The sequence below is a fragment of the Lissotriton helveticus genome, chromosome 2_2 (genome assembly GCF_964261635.1).
Source record: "Lissotriton helveticus chromosome 2_2, aLisHel1.1, whole genome shotgun sequence".
Taxonomy (NCBI): Eukaryota; Metazoa; Chordata; class Amphibia; order Caudata; family Salamandridae; genus Lissotriton; species Lissotriton helveticus.
In genome coordinates this window covers 307594619-307618895 of record NC_136060.1, presented here as the reverse complement: position 1 = coordinate 307618895, position 24277 = coordinate 307594619, and the positions used below count along the sequence as shown (strand labels likewise).

At 44.8% G+C, this 24277-nt stretch overlaps 1 protein-coding gene across 2 annotated transcripts in view; it reads left to right on the top strand.

Moving 5' to 3' along the window:
• Positions 1 to 10121: 10121 nt before the first annotated feature.
• The window catches only part of LOC144821811 (uncharacterized), a 221755-nt gene continuing 207599 nt past the window's right edge, over positions 10122 to 24277 (top strand). Inside the window, exon 1 of one of the 2 annotated variants that reach the window (XM_078678986.1) lies at positions 10122 to 10382. In XM_078678986.1, the coding sequence (XP_078535112.1) occupies positions 10328 to 10382 (55 nt within the window). In that variant the 5' untranslated portion in view covers positions 10122 to 10327. The remainder of the gene's footprint in view (positions 10383 to 24277) is intronic. The other variant, XM_078678987.1, reaches the window with a different exon arrangement.

Genomic DNA, 24277 nt, shown 5'->3' with positions numbered 1-24277 from the left:
AACAATTACGACAGTACTGGGGCTCTTAAAGCGCCTATTATGACATGTGGTACACAAGTAGTTCCATTTTGAAGGCAAAGATAAACCCTGCAGCTGCGCATTATCTTGGTTTTTAACAATGTTGCTTGGCATTTACAAAATCTGTTGGTGAAGTCCCATGACTTCGAAGGCGTATACCCCTCACGTGTTAGTTACTGAATGGTGCGTAGTTTATATAGCGCAGACTTTACCCGGTGGGGTCTGAGCGCTTATCAATAGGAACGGTAGTGATTCATGAGGAACACTTACTGGTCGGCATGTTACACATGCAACGCTGCGTTTTGTACGGCAATAGGACAATTGTGCTTTTATTAGGAGCAAGCAAATTAAATCCCGAAAATATAAAAAAACAATAAACTAATCACCTTAGCCCCATCGGGAACTAGAAAGTGTTCCTGGTGTTACACATGTGGGCAGTGCAGCAGTCTCGTGGCTTCTTGTAATGTCCCCTAGCTGATGCACGCGCAGCCGTTTACAGGCCACGTCGCCCCCCTTCTGAGATTCTTTGGTTGGAACATGCTCATAAATTTGTATTCACTGCAGTATTTTGGACGGTCATTCATTAAATGTTTCGGTCATAATTATTATGTTTCCTTTTCGCTAATATGTACTGCTTTGAAGTTTTCTGTTTAATGTTTGTGCGAAGGTGCTAAAAAGTTGCAGTTATAGTTATACCTTTAACTAGGAATAATCGAGGGGAGACGTATGTCTCTCTAAGGGGCATGACCGGTGTGTTGGGGGCGTGGCTTGAAGTAATTGGTGCTTAGCATAGTGTGTAGCCCAGCTGGTATTTTCTGTTTAGGTCACGGCACCCAGATATACAATCAGCAAGTAAGATTACACATCGAGTAGCCGGACTATAAGCTTTCTCTATGGTCATTGGCAGTGAGTAATGCTTGTGAATGGCAGTGCAGTGCATGCCATTACAGCGCCTGGGGACTTCAGGTGCTTAGACATTCTAAGTACAAGACATTATTTACTGTTATCCAACACATTGCCAAGTTGATCTTTCATTTCAGTGTGGAGAGCCTCTGTCTTTTTCTCTCACATTCTACTCTTTCTCTAAAACACTTGCATAACAGTTCCCACATTGGTCATCAGTGTTTCCGGACAACTCCTTATCTCCCACGCCTTTAGTCATTTTAAGCTTAAGTGGTTATGCAGGGCGAGTGTACCCGGGTCAGGGAGGTACACGTTTTCTCAAGGGTCTGCTAGACAGCTGTGGAAACAGGGTGTTACAAGAGGAAAGTGACGTCTGCATGTTACAAAAGAGTACCAAGCACAAGTAGAGAATAATACTGCAATAATTGCAGACTCTCTAACCACAAGAACACACTGTCATGGAGAATAGATTTTCTATAATAAAAGGTATTCCTTCAGGTAATAGAGAGGGCATGAATTAAATTTGGTAGTGTCTTTGAAGGTTAAGAACTTTGAGGTCGGTGGCCACCTGAACTATAAACAGGTATAAGGGTCATAGAACACTAGGGGCAGTGTGCTAGGGTCTGGGACACCCAGGTTCTCCCCAGGTGTCATTACTGTCCCTGTTGTGGGGCGCCCAGGTTACACCCCTTGGAAGTAATACATTGGTAGTTAACTGGTGAGTCTGTGCATAGTAGATAGCCCATGTGCAATAACTGAGTCTGGGCAATTTGTTGTTTATCTGGGCAATAATTGGGGTGTTCTGTCGGTAGTCAAGTCAAAGATAGCTTTATTCAATTTTTGATATAAAAAAACATAAAAACACATTTTAAATATAATTTAAAAAGCATTTCCTTACATTTGTGCATTATACATACATTTAAGATTAAAATATATAATTCAATAATCCAGACAATAATATACATGATATATAATAAATTAAAATATTCAAACCATCGAGGCTCTACATTTTACTACGTACTTCAGGAACTTGGATACTGCTACCACAGTGACTTCATCTTGTAGCATATACAATTTGATCAGTGCTGGTCTGCATTGTCTCAGTCCCCACATTTTTAACAATGGAACCAGATGTCTCTTTCTTCCCCATTCAAAATATTTACAGAATAGAATAGAGTGAATATTTGACTGTTTTGAGATGTCGTCACAGGGGCAATTAATTAATTTAGCAGACCAATCATTTACAGTAGGAAAAGTTATCAACCTGAGAAAGCAGTCAGTTCTCATCCTGGTTAATAGTAATCTCGTGTAACTAGTATGTAGTGGGGAAAGGTATGGATGTAAACCTAGTCCATGCAACAATAGGCGATGATGGGAAATACTTAGCTTATTTCCCTCTAGGTAAGATCGCCTATCTTCCAACAAACCTAAGCAACATACCATCAAGGCTTTTTTTGAGATTAAAGAGCAGGATGTAGAATTGTCAAACAATTCTGGGTGACCTATAGAAGTTAAAAATTTACCAACATAGGAAAGCCACGTGATATTTCTAGCGGCTGCCTGATTCATGCAGTCTCTAATAACGTCCCTATTGAACATTGTTTCATTTGAGGTCCATATCTTGTGCCAAAGCATTATTGGACTTATCTTAATTACATCAGTGATATGGACCCGAGCAAGTTCCTTGTGGCATATGGTGGTGGAAATGGATCTAGGCACTGCTAATAGATATCTAAGGAAAGCATTCTCGTTTATTTGAATCTCTCGGCAATCTGCCATTCCCCAGATTCCTGCACCATAGGTCGCAGTAGAAACGCATTTAGCTGCATAGATGTTAAGCAAAATTTGAACCGGCTTTCCGGACAGTTTCTTCGCAAATTTCTTTACCGCACCTATTTCTCGAGAGAAAGCCAGGTTGCGTGTGTTAATGGCTGTGCTCCATGTTCCCCTACTATTTAAAATAATGCCCAAATAGGCAAAGGTCTTTGTCAAGCTTATCTTTGTTTGGTTTAAAAAAGTATTACAAACTACTTTGTTTTTCGGCGTGCAGCACATAGTAAAGGTTTTTCCCACATTTATCCGAAGTCCTCTTGAACCCATGAACGTGGAAAAACCAGTTAGAGCTTTCTGCAGACCTAGCTGGGTTCTTGACATTATGACAGCATCGTCTGCATAAAGTAGGAGGGGTACTGGCATACCACTAATTTTGGGAAAATCTACATCCAGTTTAATCAAATAGTCTCCCACTCCATTTATGTATAAATTAAAAAAGAAATGGTGCAAGGATGCATCCTTGGCGGACACCTTTTTTTTTGGGAATTTCTTAGTACATTTTCCATTTTTCCCATGGCGTACCATTGCCCCCGCCCCTCTATATAATTCTTTTATAAAGTCAAGTATGTTTGGGTCAATTCCCAATTCAATCAGGGTACTCCATAGCACGTTGTGGCTTAGGCAATCGAATGCTGAGCTTAAGTCAACAAAAGTCATGTATAAATTGCCTTTTTTTGCCACCGTGTATTTACTTGTAATCAAAGCCAAGTTAAGACATTGTTCTACTGTGCCTAGCCCCGCTATAAATCCATATTCGCATTTGGAGAGGATCCCCTTTTCTTTTGCCCAGGTTTGTAGTTTGTTCAACAAAACTCTTCCAACTACCTTCATCATAGAATCGAGTAAGGAGATTGGCCTGTAACATTTTGGGTCTGTTCTGGGCCGCGAGTCGTATTTCAGTCACCAGGTAGGCGGGGGGAGGGGCGAGAAGAGGCACCAGGTGCGCGCGATGTCATGAGCGCAGAGAACCCTGGTCCTCGCAGTCCCGCTTCCCCGCAATCAGCAGCAGTTCAGGAATGGCGACTCAGGGACCCGCTCTCCAGTTCAGCAGTACTCCCCAGTAAGCAAAGCAGGAAAGGATCTGTGGATTACAGGAACCCGGCAGAAGATTTTATGCCCAAGCGACTTCGAGCGGCTCCCGCAGAGCGGGGGCCGCGAGTCGTATTTCAGTCACCAGGTAGGCGGGGGGGAGGGGCGGGAAGAGGCACCAGGTGCGCGCGATGTCAGGAGTGCAGAGAACCCTGGTCCTCGCAGTCCCGCTTCCCCGCAATCAGCAGCAGTTCAGGAATGGCGACACTGGGACCCGCTCTCCAGTTCAGCAGTACTCCCCAGTAAGCAAAGCAGGAAAGGATCTGTGGATTACAGGAACCCGGCAGAAGATTTTATGCCCAAGCGACTTCGAGCGGCACCGTTCTGTCGGTAAGCAGTGGCAGAGTGTGAGCAAATCAGGCATCCCCTGTGACAACATTGAAATGTGTTTTCTTTTAAACAACTGGTGTATCTGGGCATGTCATGCATCCCATGTGCTTTAAGGGTATGTGTTATTTGTACTGCAACTGGTGCGCAAGTAAGGGGCTCTGAGCCTGGTGATCGAGTTATCAATAGGCGTACCTGTCAATGCGGGTTATGGGCTGTTTTCATAGATTTGTTCTCTCTTCCAGGAACACAGGGGTTTCGGTCTATATTGGTCAACCCACGCCTAGCAGGCTGGCATGACAGGGCTCAGAGCAGGTACAGGGGAAGAACACACTGGGGCCAGTGTGTGGGGTTCTGGATCAGCACGTCCAGGATTGGAGTGTAACCTGTTTTATAATTTCAGGACAATCGGATTAAGTACACAGGCACCACTCTGAGAAGGTTGGGTGAGAACGGAAGCAGGAATGGCCAGGGGTGCGCCGGGCTCGGAGCCTGATTGCTCTTCCCGGTTAAGTGCCCTTGGGGGGCAAGGTGACAACCCGGTTCTGACTTCTTGTAGGGGAGATTAGAAGCAGTGTTAAGTGTAGCGGTTGTGCTATTACCATGACCTCCTTACACATCAGCCCCAGTTGTGCTCAAGTACCTTAGGCAAATACTGGCCTCAGCTCTTAGGTCACAGGAGGGGTAACCACAAGGGTAGATGGGCAGAAGACTGGTATGGTATCTTTAGGAGGGTGCCCAAGTGTCTTTTACAGAAGTTATCTGAAGGTCAGTACTTGTGACACACTAGGGTTTGCACACAGCAGGGGAGAGGGGACGTATGCTCCGTGGGGTGGAGCTCCTTAGAGTAAGGCGGGTGCAGCATGGACCTGGGGTAGCCAGCTCAGGCTCGCTCCTGGGTTTGTAAAGTTGATGTGATGTGTCAAGGGGGCTGCATCCTGTGTAAGTGATATAGTACAGCACCGAATTTACCAGTTCGGTACAGGAACATCCTTAGCAACAGCAGCTGCGTATGTTTGCAGTATAACCTCTTTTGAGTCCGCCCAGAGTGGGAGCGGGCAAGGTCAGCAGCTTGGCAGCCGGAAACGGATTAGAGAATAATCATATCCGGTACAGAGCAATGTGCACCCTGCAGTCAAGCAAACTGTGTCAACAAAACCCTGATACACTGTCTGGTATAAATGCAAGCTTGTGGGCTACACATAGATAAGCCTTGCTTTGTGCAGGGGGTGCGAGTGAGCCATTCCCAGGATGGTGCGACTGGCCTTGACAGTGCTGAAATGGAGAGGATGGAGCATAATAGGGACATCTCCATAGCACAGTTTGCAGTGATGATTGAGAGGTTCAGGGACATTACTGATACAGTTCACAGTCCTGTGGAGTGGCAGAACTGAAAGGGGATTTTGGTTGCTGGGCAGCACAGCTGTCCAGAGGAGGAAAGGACATGTCCTTTCTTGAGCTTAGGGAGGCCTTTGAAGGAACAGGCTGTAGCTCACTGGGTCTAGAGGGCCACTCACGCCGCTTTTGAGGCAGCTCTCTTTTCAGCAACTTTTGCGCTGGCCTTTTGTGGTTCATTGAGAATGGGGAGCTAGTGGCGAGTTACAAACAGGACACACCAGGAGTAGCCTTGTGCAGACGGGTGCTGTCCTGAAGGTTGAGGAGATCTAAAACGGACCAGGAAAGGGCAAGAAAAGTTATATTGTTAAACAGGTTGGAAGTGCCAAGTACTGCCCAGTGCGCCTAGTTGCGAGATATCTGGCGCTGCGCCTCCCCCCTGGCGAGGGGTCTCCGGATGCATGCTGATGGGACCCTTTGACCAAATACCAAGTACAGCGCATAATGGAAGTGTTTAGTATTCGCAGGCAACAAGGTCCAGTGCAAGCGCTTTTGCAGCCACTCCTTTGGAACAGGGACAGCAATCACGGCTTTCCAGGCAGGCTTGCCAGTGGAACAAATAAAACAAGCGGGGCGTTGAGTCAAGTTGCTACAAGAATTACATACGTCCTTAAGAGGCAGGTTTAGGCACTGACTGCGAATTTTGATGTGCCGTTGTTGTGCGACCTGGAGTCTGTGTAATCATGTTTGCAGTGTTTGAAGAATTTGGTTGGTGTACATAATGAACAATGTGTAAAACACCTGCCTGGGGCGCAGGGGCCTGCTGCACATGATGAGGAGCACTTTGTGAGATTTGAGCAACTTGCTGGGGACCTGTGAGTTATGGTGGTCCGAAATTACCCCGAGGCTTTATTGGTGGGGCGCAAGGACAGGGGAGGCGCTGGAGACCTCACGCAGGCGGGTCAACCACGCTATGCGCAAATTCACTGAGCAACGTGGATTTGGTTTCATTAGACAGGGGTTGCTACATGCAAAATGCAAAGGGTGCTTTGACGAAGATGGTATACACCTATCAGAAATGGGGATGGCCCTCTTCCTGCTAGATTTAGCGGAAGCACTAGAAGCAGCAAGGTAATTAAAAGATCACTAGAAGGTGGGGAGGCTCTGGGGCGGCCGCGGCCACACCCAGAGCCATGGCGGAGTTACTGGGCGATCCAACGCTGGAAGGAACAGAGGGGTACCCTCTACAGGAGCACAGTAAGTGTGCGAGAGCCAATTATCCCCAGGGAGATCCTCGGTGGGATCCTGGAGGAGTGACGGTGCCCCGTTAGTCCTTCGGGCGGTTGTGGACCTGAGCAACCGGGGGTTGCCTGCAACACTCCCCCCCTGAGGGGGAGGGGCGCGAGTAAGGGGTGGACTGGAGGTCTGCCGGGGGGAGGGGGTTAGACCTTCCCCCCAATATTGACAACGCCCCCGCGGTTAACACCACAGGGGGGTTTATGGCTCATCAGGTGGGCAGGTCGCGAGGGGCGGCCTGACCCTGGATCGCCCGTAAGATAACCCAACATGTTGGCATAATGTTTATGCAGATAAAGCTGCAACAACTTTCTCCAACAAAAACATTGTGTGGTGTCTGTTATTTGGTAAATTGTTGTGAGCGGTTTGGGGTATGGGCCGATATTGGCACTATGACAGGCTGCCCCGGGACACCGAAGGGGGCCACCTACGAGGGCGGCCACCCTTAGTTCCACAGGATGGCACAGACCCCAAAGAGCGGTCTAGTGTTCGGGACTCGGAGGGTCCCCAGTGATATCACTTCCGGCGGGGGGGTCTGGGCCGAAGGTATATGGCCCGGGGTCGCGGGCCTGGTGCCCTCTTTGACCCCTGACCGGCCACGGGGACGGACCCTCTCCCCCCTTGAGTCGGATGAGCGGTGCTGCCCGGATGCTGTTTTCCCTCCCTACCGCTAACCCGGCTATCGGGCAGCAAGGGGGGGGTAGTTATTTAATACTATTTTGCTTTGTGTTGCAGGCGGAGTTACTGGGCGATCCAACGCTGGAAGGTACAGAGGGGTACCCTCTACAGGAGCACAGTAAGGGTGCGAGAGCCAATTATCCCCAGGGAGATCCTCGGTGGGATCCTGGAGGAGTGACGGCACCCCGTTAGTCCTTCAGGCAGTTGTGGACCTGAGCAACAGGGGATTGCCTGCAACGCTCCGCCCCCGAGGGGGAGGGGCACGAGTAAGGGGTGGACTGGAGGTCCGCCGGGGGAGGGGGTTAGACCTTCCCCCCAATATTGACAACGCCCCCGCGGTTAACACCACAGGGGGGTTTATGGCTCAACAGGTGGGCAGGTCGCGAGGGGCGGCCTGACCCTGGATCGCCCGTAAGATAACACAACATGTTGGCATAATGTTTATGCAAATAAAGCTGCAACAACTTTCTCCAACAAAAACATTGTGTGGTGTCTGTTATTTGGGAAATTGTTGTGAGCGGTTTGGGGTATGGGCCGATATTGGCACTATGGTTCCCAGTGCAATACAAGGCATAGAACACTTTGTAATATTTTAAATTCCTTCTGTCTGAGGACAGGGAGCATCATTAAGTGAATTGCCAGTCACCATCAATCAGTGTTCATCTGTGCGGGAGCATGGGATGGCAGAGAGGCTTTGCTTATAGCGACTAGACTGTCTGGCCTAATTTTTGGGCCGATAGAAGCCAGTAGGTTTGGATTCTGCCTTCCACGGCCACCCCAGGAAAGTGGTCACGGGTGTGCCCGAAAACTTGGCCTTGAGTCTAACACTTTTTCACATATACCTTACACCTGTAGCTCTTCTTGCAGTAAAACTGGGAGCAAAGGTGTTGTGTTATGCAGACAACACTCAACTCAGACTCAACCAAAGGCTGCCAAATGAAGAGCTGCCTCACTGCAATTTTCTACTGGCTAGGCTAGCCAAAGCTCAACTTAAATGCAATGAAGAGAAGACAGAAATTAGCTTTTTTGGGTCTTTTCCACCTGACTTTGTGTCAACTATGTGGCCTGATGATGTCTTCCGGCCCGCCCTTCTAAGGAATCAGTTAAAAATTTGGGGATAACCTTCGACAATAATCTATCCTTCTGTCCGCAGGTTAAAAAGCTTGTGGGTATATGTTTCGGAATCTTGAGGTCACCAAATAAGTTTCTGCCTCTTCTCTCCTTCTCAGCCAGGAAAATGGTTATACACGCTCTGATTACGTCCAGATTGGACAACGGCAACGTCCTTTATTTGGACATGCGGAAATATCTAATGGACAAATTACAGGTGATCCAGAATGCAGCAGCGCGTCTTTTGCTGAATATCCCAAAAAGACAACATATTAGTGGTCATTTGCGGGTACTTCACTGGCTGCCCATCAGGGAGAGGAATACATTTAAGGCTCTGACTCTGGTACATGATGCTCTGTTTCAAACAGGCCCTGATTACCTCAGAGCCAGATTTAGCTTCTACAACCCAGCCAGACCTTGATGCTCCACCAATAATCATCAAGCAGTGGTCCAAAAATACCTGGGACAAAGGTCGGGAGGCAGATATTTAGCTTTTCTGGGCACCTCTGCATGGAACTAGCTCCCGATGGAGCTCCCCTCGATAGATAACTCACTGCTGTTCAGGAAGAAACTAAAAACTTGGCTCTTTGTGTAATGCTAACCTCCACTCGCCCGACCTCTTCATGATTGCGCCGGGACACTCTTGGGAGTACTTGTGTGCACTATAAATTACCTATCATATCCCTAGCATATCCATGGGCCTTGTGTTTTGTGTCAGAAGATCAGTCATAGCCTTTGAGTCAAGACACTTTACATTCTGGGACCTGTATTGAACCTTTGCCATAGGAGAACTGGCCACTGATCTTAGAGGACTGGAGCTGGCTGCAGTAAATGGCCTTGGACCCAGCAGGTCACTTACTATGTTGCTGCTGCTTCACAGCATGTGATCTCTTTGCTCTTTAGAAGCAAACATGGTTCTGAAGCTGTGCATTACATAATCTTCGCTGCCACTCTTGTCTACCCTCTCTGTGTTCATGGTTTGCAGAACTAAACATGCAGCTCCCTGCACTCCTGGCGTTTAGGATTGTAGGATAAAAAAGTATTGTCTTTCTGGTTTATTGTTTATTTTAGTAGCATTATTATTTCAGGATAATATTTTTAGAAAAGGGAATTAGGTGATTGAACTTGCAGAACTCCTTCAGGTGTGTAGCAGGTGTTTTAAGGTTGTCTCCAGAACATGTTGTTGTGTAAAGGAGGGTGATTTGTAAAATAGATTTCATTCCATGGACATTACTGCTTCGATATATCTGAATCTTAATTGTCATGCAAAGTTTCGATTCACAAGAATTGAAATGTCACACGTAAATACACTGAAGGCATGGAAATGTCACATCAGCAAACTGAAAACTTGGCAGCTATGTACATCTAATTTTAAACCACAGTGCATCGCTGTTGCAACCACAGTGCATCGCTGTTGAAGAGCAAGATTAGAGGCCCTTGCTGTGGTTTGAACATATTTTGCAGGACAGGAAACGTAATTTGTTTCTCACGCCTACTGTCTCAATTTTTATCCGTCACATTAATTCTCTCGATGGTAAACTGTCGATTATTCACATTCAAGCAGTTTGCAGGCTGAGAAGAGAGGGACAAGACGAACACTGAAGAGGTCAAACGGTGATTACCGTGAATATTGATAGATTTCAGTCAGTCATACACTGAGTGCCAATTGGTCGATCACTGATACTTTAATCCATTGCTGATCAAGGAGCCACCGAGGGGCAATGAAAGAACCTTCGTCATGTCTTTAAAGAAAGCCATGCTCGTGCAGCTGCATCTACTGACCTTTGTTGCAGGTAAATTTGACATATTTTCCTGTTTTGCTGCGTGTGTAACCTTTGTTTAACAATAACTGCGAAGTTGTATATTTCTGCTAATATTCTGACAAATATTGTTTTGTATTAGTGTTGGATGAGATGGCAAACATTGCTTGTTTTTTGTGCTAATTTTAACTTCAGATATAGGATCACCATGAGAAGTCGATACCGTGTGAGAGAGCAGTTCAGCTAACGTTCATGAGAGTTTGGGTAACGTCTAAATATCTCTAAATATGGGAGTGGAGGAAGGAAAGAGCTCTTTGAAGATGGGAACATTCTTTTTTGCGATCTTCACAGAAGTCCATAGAAATCTTTGCAACTTTACTAAGTTACAGCAATTTCCCCTCCCTTTTCCAATCGCCATCTTCGCAAATTCTTATTCAATGCAACACTGTCCCTTCTTAAGATATGCTCCACAGAAACAGAGTACTTCTGCGCATTTTAAAAATGTTCCAGGAAAGGTAAACGTGCAGAGAAAGATCCGGCATACATTGTCCTGCTTGGCTGTGCATGATTAGAGTGAAGAAGCATTGCTACCCGGTGTATATTACCTCCTTATGTGGAGAGAAGCTTTGCATTTGGCAAGCTTAGTGTCAAACTTTGCGAATAGAATTATCGAGGATCTTCATAAAAGTTGGTCAAACCTTAGCACACCGTTTTTAAGGCGGCAGCGATGCTATTCGTTTGGGGCTATTAATCCACTTCATAATCTGTAACCCATTACTGGTGCAGACCGTTTTGTTGGGGATTTTAGTTTCCGGACTGCTAATGAAAGTAGAATGGCCATTGGAGGCAGAAGCCAAAGCTTGTGGGCACATTTCGTTGTAACATACCCCAAAGGCATGTAATACATATGCGGTAGCCCACTGAATGCAATCACTGGATGCTTGTAAGGCCGTGTTAAAATAATAAATATTCCTTAAAAATTTACCAGCAGGAAAAAGGTGGCAGTGAATTATAGTAGGTAACTGGAAGTAGGTACATTAGTTTACAGTTGAACAATCTTAGATGATTGTAAATGATTGTAAATAATCATGAAACTGTTTCGGAATATAGTCTATGAGCGGATAAATATGAAATGAGCACGAGCCTGATTTGTACGTCGGGCACTGAGACAGCTTTAGCTGCCTCACCAGACTACTGTTTTCCCAAAAAAGTCATTCATAATATACATATGTAGAGGGGCCGGTGGTCAGAGGGTTTCATCCATCCACTGGTCTATTAAATTGTCATTTACATTTTCCTTCAGTCCATCACAGGATACTGTATGGGGCAATGAGTCAGCAACATTCACCCCTTTATCCCCTTCACTTTAAGTGACTGCCCAAAGCCTGGACATACTGTTTACATCTGCTAAAAGTAGTTCCTTTCTCATTTGTGACAAAGCTGGCTTAAACTGCGTTTACATTTTTTTTAATTAACTTAAATATCAGCTGCTTATTTGTCTGCACGCTGCACTTTGGGTGTCTAGTTATATAGTGATTTTTATTGTCTCCTTTTTAAAGTTAGGAAGTGTTTAAGAAACATTGTAGCTGCCTGAGATTTGAGTGCTTGGTTACATGGTTGTTAATTCTTTTCTTCTTCACAAATAACACTAATATTAACAATAAATTGTATAGCATCAACGACAGGCTTGTATTTAAAAAAAATCTCTAGCGAAATGATTACATCAGTGAATGATATTTAAATGTGACATTTTTAATGCAAGCATGTTGCAGCCACATTTACGTTTTTCTATTTTTTTTAATTTTTTTGTGGCAGAAGCATTCAATAAAAAAGCAACAGAATTTTCACATCATAACTTGCCAAAGCCACGCCTACTGGCGTTGCCAATGCTTATTGAATTATGTGGTAATAGAAAATCCATTGATTTCAAAAATAAGTTCTACAGTTAGAGTATACACCATAGGTGGAATTAAATTCCATCACCGGGTAGGAGGATTGTTTGCCACTCAACGCAAAGTGTGGTCCTCAGGCATTAATACTTTAGTATGTGTCATCATCAAGGAACACTGATGTGAACAGAACAGCGAAAGACGATGTCTACACTACATTCTCAATAATATTTACCTATAAAGTTGAATCTGTGCTGCAGGAAGAACAAGGAGAGTGCACCGAAGTTTGCCGCCTTAGGAAAAGTAACATTTTGCCACCCACTTACTTATTAAAGTTTGATTTTCTTTTTTTTTTTTGGAGTGACTGCTGTCTATATTTTTCTAGCCGCAGGTGGAACAACTCAATGTAGTCGGAGGAATATAGCCACAGCATCACACAATGAACATATAGAGGTCTTTAATATAATGCAATTAATCCATGGCAACTCAAAAACAGGCTAAATAAAACCCTGGCCAGAATAAGAAAGATTAATACCGAAAGACTCTGTGTTGTAGGCAGAAAGAATGCCCCTGACTAACCCAGCATGCGACAGAGTACAAAAACAGCTTATGTAAAAACAAAAAGCCTGATTCATCAAAGGGTTTTACCCGTTCTGTGTCCATGGTAAAACATGTTGATACCAAACACACCAAAACTCCCAAATCTATACTCCCAAATTATTGACCTTGCTTTATTATCTCCCTAAAAATGCTTGATCTCCACATATTCGAATTATCAAGCACTTGAGCCCAATAATGCTAAGCCCAGAGATAGAATATAGGACTAGCTCAGTCTTAAATATGGAGGAACTGAATTTGGCTTGCTTTGCTCATTAAACTCAGAATAACATTTTTAGGTCTGTCAGGCTCACCTTTTGTTATTAATTCTTTAAAACCTACATAAAGTGGCTATTGGCTCCACCGATAGGAGAATTTCTCCCTCACCTCGTGCTAGTGGCTGTTTGGTGTATCATTGGATGTATGACATTACAACGCATGCTTTTACATCGCATGCTTTTACAACGCTGTTTTTACAACGCATACCATTACAACGCATAGTGCTTTTAGGCGCTGGATAGTGAATTGTTTAATTTACTATTCCAACTCCAGTCCCCGTGGATAGTAGGGAAGGTGTTGGATAGTACATTAAACACATTCCCTATTCTAGAGCGCCCCCCAGCACAATGCGTTGTAATGGTTTGCGTTGTAAAAGTTGCGTCGTAAAGGCACTGCGTGGTAAAAGTTGCGTTGTAAAGGATGTTTCCCGTATCTTTCAACCACCTGCTTTGAAATCCGCGAGGGACTTTAATATATCTCCAAAGTACATGAGTCATAACACACGAAATTATTCATCTCATAAACGCATTGCAAAGATCTTTTCACTAAAGAAGCCTTTTTTAAATGTTTTAGTCAGGGTTTAAATTGCAAACGACATATTGATTATGCGAATGCCTGTTGTAGATGGTGATCATGATCTGGGCCGGACTGGCTACCGGGCAGTTTAGAAAGCTGCCGAGCTGGGGGGTGATTTCGTTTGTGTGCTAAACGAAATTCGTTTTGCATTAATTGTTTCGAAGCACACGCAGGTCTCCATGAACGAAATCAGCCCCCACCGCAGTGAAATCAGCCAGCAGCTCGGCAGCTTTCTAAACTGCCCGGTAGCCAGTCCGGCCCTGATCATGATGAAGCCATGTTCCTCGATAACAAGTTTCCATTAGTTCCTGCCATTTATTTTCTCCCACTAATTGATTAATCCAGTGGGTTCAGCAGCTCCCCCAACAATAAAGTTTTACAAAAGCAATGACGAAACAAAACAAGAAATGGCAAACCCAAAAGGATGTTGCCAAAGCCAGAACTATTGACTTTGCCAATGCCTGTTATTCTTTGGAGTTCTCAACAGAATATGATAACGGCTCAACAAAATATGATAACGGCATATGTTCTTATCCTCAGTCGTAATTCCTAGGGTCTCAGGTTCATTAGCACAGTTGTAATTCCATGCATTGAGTCATTTGATCCAAAGACTACCATGATTATGGTACTATTTACAACTCATATCCTAGAACCGACCTCACGGACCTTGTCAGCGTGCATTGCTTCTGCCACCGTGCAGCTCCACCTAGTAGTGGCCTGCCCTCTGAGTCCTAGGTTCTGAGTTTGAGGCCCTCCTCCACCTGCAGGCTCCCGCCTGCACCTCATCCCTGGTGGCCCAGTGGTGAGCCTGTCTCTTGTTCTGTTCTGCTGTTGCTTTCTCTTATAGCCCTATTCTGTCTTTAATTTTTCTGCTTTTTCCTGACGAGTTTTTTACCTTCATTGCCTGTTCTGCCCTTATTTTTGCTTATTAGTTCACATATTTATTTCCCTTTCCCCTCCTCGGTGTACCCCTTTCCGCCCTCACTGTGGCTTGTTCCACACAGTTCTGCCCACCTGCCAGCACAGTTTCTGGCCTCCCAGCAGACCAGCCTTCCTCCTTCCCCAATACTACCTAATGGCATGGAGATCTGGGATCTGCTCGACTCCACTCTCCCAACATCGCTTTCTATGCGGAATCCTGGATGAACCCCACCTCAGCCCTGAACATCACAACTGCCATCCCTGATGGCTACAAACTCATCTACTAGGACCGCACCAACCGGTTGGGGGAGGCATCACCATCGTACACAAAAACCCCCTTCACCTCACAACCAGCTATGAAGACCACTCACCCAACATGGAACACCTCCATTTTTAAATCCAGACCAACCCAAAGGCCACCCTCCACGGCAACCTTGTCTACAGACCACCCAGACCTCATCCCCCCTTCAGCAAAGCCATAGACGACTTCAGCCCTCACCACACTCTTGCCTCAAAGGACTACCTACCTCAATTTTCCACGTGGACAACCTCGTTGACCACAACACATCGTCCCTACTAGAGAACCTCACCACCATCGGACTGAAACTACTGCTCTCCTCCCCAACACACTCAGCAGGACACACGCTCGACACCATCTTCTCCGTAGGCAACAGCATCTCCATCAGTCACTCCTGCAGACTACATTGGACAGACCACCACTGCGTCCACTACTCCTTCACCAAACCCACGAACACCACTGTGTTCAGGGCAAAAGCTGGAACAAGATCTCCAAAGACCAACTTGCCACTTTCCTCAGCAAAGCCCCAACGCCGACCACCATAGTTGCCAGCACCTCAGCACGCAACCTCCACTGATGGATCTCCAACTGCGCCAACACATTGGCCCCCCTTAGGACAACCACTGGCAACCAAGAGTCCAGGCGCACCTGCAGATGGCTCAAAAGAAGAAGGAGGAGCAGCAAGACCTTGGCGGATCACGCAGCCTTTAACGACCGCAGTCACCAAAAAAACACTATATCAGATCCACCAGGAAAACTGCCATTCAGGAATGCATCAACGCCAATGCACACAACAGCAAAACCTTTTCACCGAAGAATTCAACAAACCCTACACGAACACAACAGACATCCCCCCTCCCAAGATCACTGCGACAACCTCGCCACCCTCTTCTACTGCACGATTTTCGACATCTACGGCAGTTTCAAAAGTCAGGGCCCACCCACCACAACCGTAAACACTGAATCGAAATGCTCCAGATTCCAGCCAACACTGCTCAACTGGACCACCCTCACCACTGACGACACCCTAAGAATCATGAACACTATCCATTCTGGGCCCCCTTTGGTCCCCTGCCCCACCAATTTTTAACTGAACAGGCGCTGCCATTGCCCCTGAACTCAGCCACATCATCAACTGCTCCATCGACTGTTCCACCTTCCCTGAAGACCGGAAATACGCAGAGATCAACCCCCTGTGGAAGAAACCCTCTGCCTCAAGAACGACAGATCCATCTCTCTACTTCCCTTACCAGCCAAAAGTCATCAAGAAGGCCATCCACGCTCAACTCACAGAATTCATTCAGACAAACCACACCCTGGGCCCCTCCCAATCAGGCATCAGAAGCAACCGCAGCACCACGACTGCACTGCTCGCCGCAACTGACGACATCCACACTCTCCTCGACCAAGGCGAAACCGCAGCTGTCATCCTCCTGGATCTCTCTGCTGCCTTCAACACGTCTCCCACCACAACCTCTGCACAAGACTCCACAATGCCGGCATCCGCAGCAAAGGGATAGAGTGGATCCCCTTCTTCCTCACCAGCCAAACCCAGAGAGTCAGGCTCCCACAGTTCTCCTCAAATCATACAGAGATCACCTTTAGAGTCCCCCACGGCTCCTCCCTAAGCTCTACCCTCTTCAACATTTACGTGGCCCAGCTCACAGCCATCGTCGAAAACCACAGACTCAACATCATCTCCTACGCCAACGACACACAACTGATCCTCTCCCTCACCGATAAACTTACAGTTGCTAAGAGCAACTTCCATGACGGGATGAAGGCTGTAGCCGCCTGGATGAAGGAGAGCTGCCTAAAACTCAACTCGGACAAAACCAAAGTCCTTACCCTGAGCTCCACTCCCTCTGCTTCGGACAACTCCTGGTGGCCAGCAGCACTCGGAACCCCCCACACCCAACGACCACTCACCAATGTCATCCACGAATCCTCGCTCTCTATGAACCGCCAAATAAATGCCGTATTGTCCTCCTGCTTCCACACACTCTGCCTGCTCCAAAAGATCTTCAAATGGATCCCCACAGAGTCCAGTAGAATGGTCACCCTGGCGCTCATCAGCAGCAAGCTCGACTACGACAATGCACTCAACGACAGCATGACCCAAAATCTCTAAAGGAAATTGCAGCACCTCCAGAACGCCTCTGCCAGACTTATCCTGGACATCTCCCACCCAAACCACATCTCTGGTCACCTAAAAGACCTCCACTGGCTCCTATCAACAAAAGAATCCACTTCAAACTCCTCATGCATGCCTACAAAGCCCTGCACAACACCGGACCCGAATATTCCAACCACTAACTCTCCTTCTACACACCAACCAGACACCTACACTCCATCCATCCGGCCCTGGCCACTACCCCACTGATCTGAAAACATCGGCTGGCTGTAGATCCTTCTCCTTCCTTTCTGCAAAGATCTGGAACTCCCTACCACTGCACCTCAGGCAATGTCCGCCACTACATCAATTCAGGAAGGACCTCAAGACCTGGCTCATCAACTGAACAACTGAAAACCCCGTGAGACACTTACTGGTGAGTTGTCGCGCTTAATAAGAACACTAATCAAAAAATGACCCAGTCCTCAAGGCAACGCAGAAATAAGTCAGGCTGTAAACAGTTCTAGATCGTCCAGAGAGCACTCTAGTTATATCTCTATTCATAGAGATTATACCACCGTTTCAGGCTGTTGCCAACGTTAAAAATTGAGCCCATCTCTGATAAACAGAAAACCATCCAACACAATACAGACATTCACTCAAAGGGACAACATTTAGGAAAAGGTGTGAATAGCTAGATGACACCTCACGGGCGCACCACCAATGGGGCCCATGGTTGGTACTCACCAGGTTAGCCCTGTTCTCATCATCGGTGTCAAATAGCTTAACGAAAACGTGTCCAAGACCCAAAGTAAGAAAAATAACAGTGAATGGTGCAGTGTACAAACAACATATATGTGACACAAGACTAACAGCGTTCAACATATAACACACACTAAACTGCGCAGCAAGATATTACTCGTACTTTATTGATATCTTTTTGTTGCATTGCAGTTCAACATGTAATATAAAAGGGTGAGATATGAATACTACCTATCGCCTCATACTCAACCCGCAGCCGACATGTTTCATTGCCTTAGGTATAATATCAGGCAATTTCTTCAGGGCCAACGTATATTTACGATGTCACTGCCAGCGGTACTGTGCTTCTAAATGCTAGATAAGACATTTGCTTTCATACCGTTACCGCTCTGGCTCTGTGCAAAAATCTCAGACCCCCTTCCGATCGGTAAGTAGGGTCCCGCCTCCCTTCCTGAGGTGCTCGCGGAGGTCCTGCAAACGGCGTTTCCTCAACACCGGAGCCAAGGAAACGCCGTTTGCAGGACCTCCGCGAGCACCTCAGGAAGGGAGGCGGGACCCTACTTACCGATCGGAAGGGGGTCTGAGATTTTTGCACAGAGCCAGAGCGGTAACGGTATGAAAGCAAATGTCTTATCTAGCATTTAGAAGCACAGTACCGCTGGCAGTGACATCGTAAATATACGTTGGCCCTGAAGAAATTGCCTGATATTATACCTAAGGCAATGAAACATGTCGGCTGCGGGTTGAGTATGAGGCGATAGGTAGTATTCATATCTCACCCTTTTATATTACATGTTGAACTGCAATGCAACAAAAAGATATCAATAAAGTACGAGTAATATCTTGCTGCGCAGTTTAGTGTGTGTTATATGTTGAACGCTGTTAGTCTTGTGTCACATATATGTTGTTTGTACACTGCACCATTCACTGTTATTTTTCTTACTTTGGGTCTTGGACACGTTTTCGTTAAGCTATTTGACACCGATGATGAGAACAGGGCTAACCTGGTGAGTACCAACCATGGGCCCCATTGGTGGTGCGCCCGTGAGGTGTCATCTAGCTATTCACACCTTTTCCTAAATGTTGTCCCTTTGAGTGAATGTCTGTATTGTGTTGGATGGTTTTCTGTTTATCAGAGATGGGCTCAATTTTTAACGTTGGCAACAGCCTGAAACGGTGGTATAATCTCTATGAATAGAGATATAACTAGAGTGCTCTCTGGACGATCTAGAACTGTTTACAGCCTGACTTATTTCTGCGTTGCCTTGAGGACTGGGTCATTTTTTGATTAGTGTTTGATTGAGTGGAGGGCGATCCAGTCTTTTCTACCCCTCTTGACTCCTAGTAGTTGAATATAGCGCTTAATAAGAAACCTGATTGATTGATTGAGAAACAAAACAACATTCATATCTGTCCCCTGGCTATCTCCCTAAACATAAGAAAGATGGAATATATCATGGAGAATTTCAGCACCTAATGAGCTATTGCCATATACTGATGTCCTCAACTGTAATTCCTGGGGTCTCAAGTTCACTACCATAGTTGTAATCCTTCCTAACTATTGCCGTTCATTAAAAATCTTAATAAATATCTTGGATAATTCTTCATGCCATATGTAGCATCATTACTGCACTGTATAAATGTACAGCTCATGCAGTAAGAAAATGAGAAGGTTTACCAGCAGTAGATTGTTGGTTACTGGCAATTCTTCTTGGTTTGTCATTTTATACATCTACCCAAAATAAAGACAAATTACTCTTGAATGGAATTATTTTCTCATTAATGCAATACACTTCTTAAAAATCACGTAAAACGACATGAGTGCTACATTTGCCAATGCTAGTTAGGTCTTGCGTTAGCCAAGACATTTGATTTTACTTCAAATATATATATAATGTATTTACTTACAGTAGCTTTCAGTCATCATTCTTCATCCACTGGTCTGTTGTTGTGTTGTTCACATTTTTCATCTGCCCTCTACAGCACACATCATGGGGTACTTGGCCAACCAATTTCAGGCATTGCTAACTTCATCTTTTCAAGGAGCCCTTCTGCACACAAAGTAGTTCCCTTACAACTAGCGGTTACTATGGCAATGTGTGCTTATGAGATGAAATTATATTTTTGCATTTAGGCATTTTTTATATAGACGAGGGTCCATCAACACCCCCAAAAGTAAACGCAATGATGAAAGAAAACAATCATTGGCAAAGCCAAAAATATGGCAGCCAAACCCAGACATATCACCATATGTCGATATCCTCAATCGTAGTTCCTTAGGTCTCAGGTTCACTAGCACATCTGTACTCCCACACATCGAGTACTTGGATCCAAATATTACACATTCGTGATAGTACTATTTGAGGAATAGAATAATCTTGCAAGCTAGTGCAATACACTTGGAAACTAAGAAGCTTCAAAGCTCAGGTGGAAAAGAAGCAAGGGGCAAACACCTCCTAATGGTGCTCCCACTCCGCCCAGCCTGGGCTTGCGCTTCTTGCTCTGTCATTGGCATATTTCTATTTTAATTAATAGTTCAAAATCAAAGTCCAATCTGTGTTACTAATGGAATTGGCACACTGCCCCAGCCTCCCTTCCTGGGGTGAGAAAAATAATATATATGTTGGAAATGGAAAACAATTTATGTTTCAGGTGTTGGGGGTTAGTGGCCCCTGAGAGTGCGGCTGGACCAGTGGTGTATGCTCACGTGACACTAAATGCTACATGAAATAAACAATCGCACTAGATAGATTATGGCACACTTACATCTACCTTGCCCTGCTGATGTCCCCAGTCTGTTGTCATCACCACTGAACCCACGTAGATATATTGACCTTTGGCCTAGGTGGCCTCAAACACTTGTGTGCCAGCCTGAAGCACCATTTACACATTAAAGGGTCAGCAAGGCCAGCCTTGGCCTGGATTTGAATATCAGGCTAAAAACATACAGCTACTAGAGCAACTGCTGAGGCACGAACATGTGTGCTGTTATAAAATGTACCAGGGCATGAAGATGTTCTCTGTATTTCATTTTGCCTGGTACATAGACTTCTTTCTGTAATGGCAACCCTTGTCGTTTTCTGCATGGAATTATTGAACATGGAAATTTTCAATAAAAAGCAGAGCTTTCAACCAGAGTTGTAAGGCACTACTAAGCGCCTCTACTCTCACAAGACAAAAGGTTTCACTTGTCCTTCGAGTTGTTTTTCTAATCGAACTCCTGTGTCACGTGAACAGCCGCAGCCGCTGCAGGTAAGAGCAGTGGGGCTGCGGGCCTGGTGGGGAGGCATTTCGAGAGAAGATCACGAGTGAAAATTAAATAAATGATTAATTTCCCCTCATGGTCGTCTCTTGAAATCCCCCCAGCTGGCCTCACCGCCCTTACCTGCAGCGGCCGCGGCTGCACGTGAGTCATCAAGAACATATTTCTAAGGGTTATTTTCCTAACCTAACCATCATGCTTAAAGGATAAAGCACCACGAAGTTCAGGGGGCTAGAAAAAAGTGCTTCATAAGCTGTGGTCCTGTCGGCCTTCTTGAACGAAGTGCGGTTAGCTAAATGGCAGCCTCCGCCTCCACGCGCTTGCTACCTTTAATTTATTCCGTGAAGTGGAGACGGGCTCATCCTACCATTTCATTTCTGAGCCACTCCTGACCTGAGATGGAAAAGACAGCAGTTGGAGAAAATGCCAGAGAAACACGGTTAAACAAGCATTGGCTGCATAGGAGCTGGGATGACAAGTGACAGCTGAGCATTAGTAAGACACTACTGGATTCGGCTCTGAGAGGGGAGGGGTAAGAAGTTAAGGCCAGCCATTTGCAAAAGGTATAAAAAAAAATAAAGGAATGCCTGCAAGAATTTAGCGCAATAGCAAAAAAAGCACTCTCCTTGTGTCCTCATTAGAGAGAGGATATGGCTTAATATACAGAGCTGCCGACTTAGGAACTAGGGAACAGTCCTGCCCGGCTCTCGCTGTTTACTATTAAAAAAGGAGTAAGAAAAGGCAGCAGTAACACAACTGTGGCATTAAGAGGAGGTGGGAGGAAAAATGCTATATTTCAATGTAAGCAGCTAGGGAGCTGAAGCTAAACACAGACAAACAGTAACAGAGCAGGAAACCAAGAAAAAAATAAACAGATAAAGAACAACAGCGGAATGAGACAGTACTAAGTTCCTGCTTTTTGAAAGGAACAGAAGAGAGAAAGGAGGGACAAAGACCACTAGCAAGCAAGGATTTTTAATGGACATTGACATAGACAAATGAAAATCAATGGCAAGTAAGTGGATGGACTTGAAGCCCACATGCTGATTCTAGCAAGTCTCGAAGATACAGCGCATGCGCGGCCTAGCTCTACCTAAAAAAGACAGACACGCCCATTCATTTGCACCTTGACACACCCATTCATTTGCCTAACTACTATCTTTCATTTCAAAGCAGTGCTGTTTGCTTTAAATGTTTAAATGTGACTTTGTATGTATGTGTCCATACCTCTAGTTAAATCGACACATTTATAAAGTCGGATTTAAACAGTTTAAACAATTTAACTATAAATATATCAAGGCCGCTTGGATGGCCGAAACGCGTCTTGACTGATGTGGAAGAAATAAAATAACGCTGACACACAAGTTGGTCTGCGCCCGCGATTCCGTGTAAAGCGGGTGGATAGTGCGAGCTGTTGCTGATAATTATATATACTCCTGAGTGTGTGTGTATATATATATATATATATTCACTGAAAAAACCATAGGTTATAGACCATATATAGTTAGGGATTAGCATTTAAAAAACCTTATTTTACTCACACAAAACCATTGAAATTCCATATATAGTTAGTTGCACTAACTATATATCGCGCACCCGCAATCCACTGCTGATGATGTCACATATTACATCATTCATGACATGGTCAGTGACATCACTGATGACATCACTGATGACATCTCAAATGACATCACTGATGACATCACTGATGACATCTCATTTGACATCAATGATCACATCACTGATGATATCATTCATGTGACAATACAATGCATCTCCTCACACTTTAATATAACCTCTGTTACACCCAGTGTTAAATACAGAGTATAATTTTTGAAACCTTTGACACACCAATACTAGTTACTACATACGCACTCACTGATTCCTACGTCTACACACACATTCACTCATTCACCCATACAATCATTCATACATACAATCACTCATCTTTACAACACTATCATATGCACTCATACACCTATACAGACACTCACACTCTGCCACACATCCATGGAGTTACTCACACACCTAGTCAGTCCTGTAAAGAATCAATCACACTTCCATTTTCTCATCTATACAGTTAAACATAGAACACCTTACATTTTCAAACATATACTACACACATACTTACTCTCTTATACAATCACTGATACAAGTACACATTGATCTGCACAGAGTCACAAACCTCCCAGCCAGCCACACACACACTCAGTCTCCCATACAAATACTTGGGCAATCAATCAATAACCCATATAGTTACTCATATAGCTACTGATCAACACATGCAGCAGTTTACAGAACAACAGACATAATGATGCACAAATTAAGACAGTTTAGTCACTAACCTATGCACTCAGCGAGACATATTTAATCACTCACTCATACAGTCAGTCATGCACGTACTAAATCCTTCATCCAGACACTTATACATCCACTCATTCTTCAATATGTAAGACATATTTAAACTTTACAGAAACATAAAATTACTGGATGTTGTTTTCAGTGATGTCATCAGTGATGTCATTTGAGATGTCATCAGTGATGTCATCAGTGATGTCACTGACCATGTCATGAATGATGTAATATGTGACATCATCAGCAGTGGATTGCGGGTGCGCGATATATAGTTAGTGCAACTAACTATATATGGAATTTCAATGGTTTTGTGTGAGTAAAATAAGGTTTTTTAAATGCTAATCCCTAACTATATATGGTCTATAACCTATGGTTTTTTCAGTGAATTTTCAAGGTTTTTTAAATGCTAATTCCTAACTATATATGGTCTCTAACCTATGGTTTTTTCAGTGAATTTCAATGTTTTTTTAATAGCAAATATCATAAGCTGTCGAATGTCAAGTACGTGGTAAGTAAAAACATTTTCGTGTTTATGCACACTGATCTGCTTTGAATGCTGCCCCCCCCCTCCCCCTCATTTCTATTAGGAGTACTCTCTCTTTGCAGATAGTGAAGGGTAGTTAACGCAGGCCTTTGCCCCCGTTGTAATCCGTCGTGCCTGCTTCTCTCTCCATTTGATTGATTGTTATCCAAGCATTTACTGTTTTAGAATTGGTTCTCTTTGGTTCATTCTCTATTTACAAACAAGCACAGAGTCGCAATACTCTGTTTAGTCTTTGCAGATAGTGAAAAATCGTGTAAAAAAACAAAAGGAATCGAGCAAAATCAGTAGGCCACTAATGGGATCTCTTTTTGACCTCGCTAAAATAGAAACAT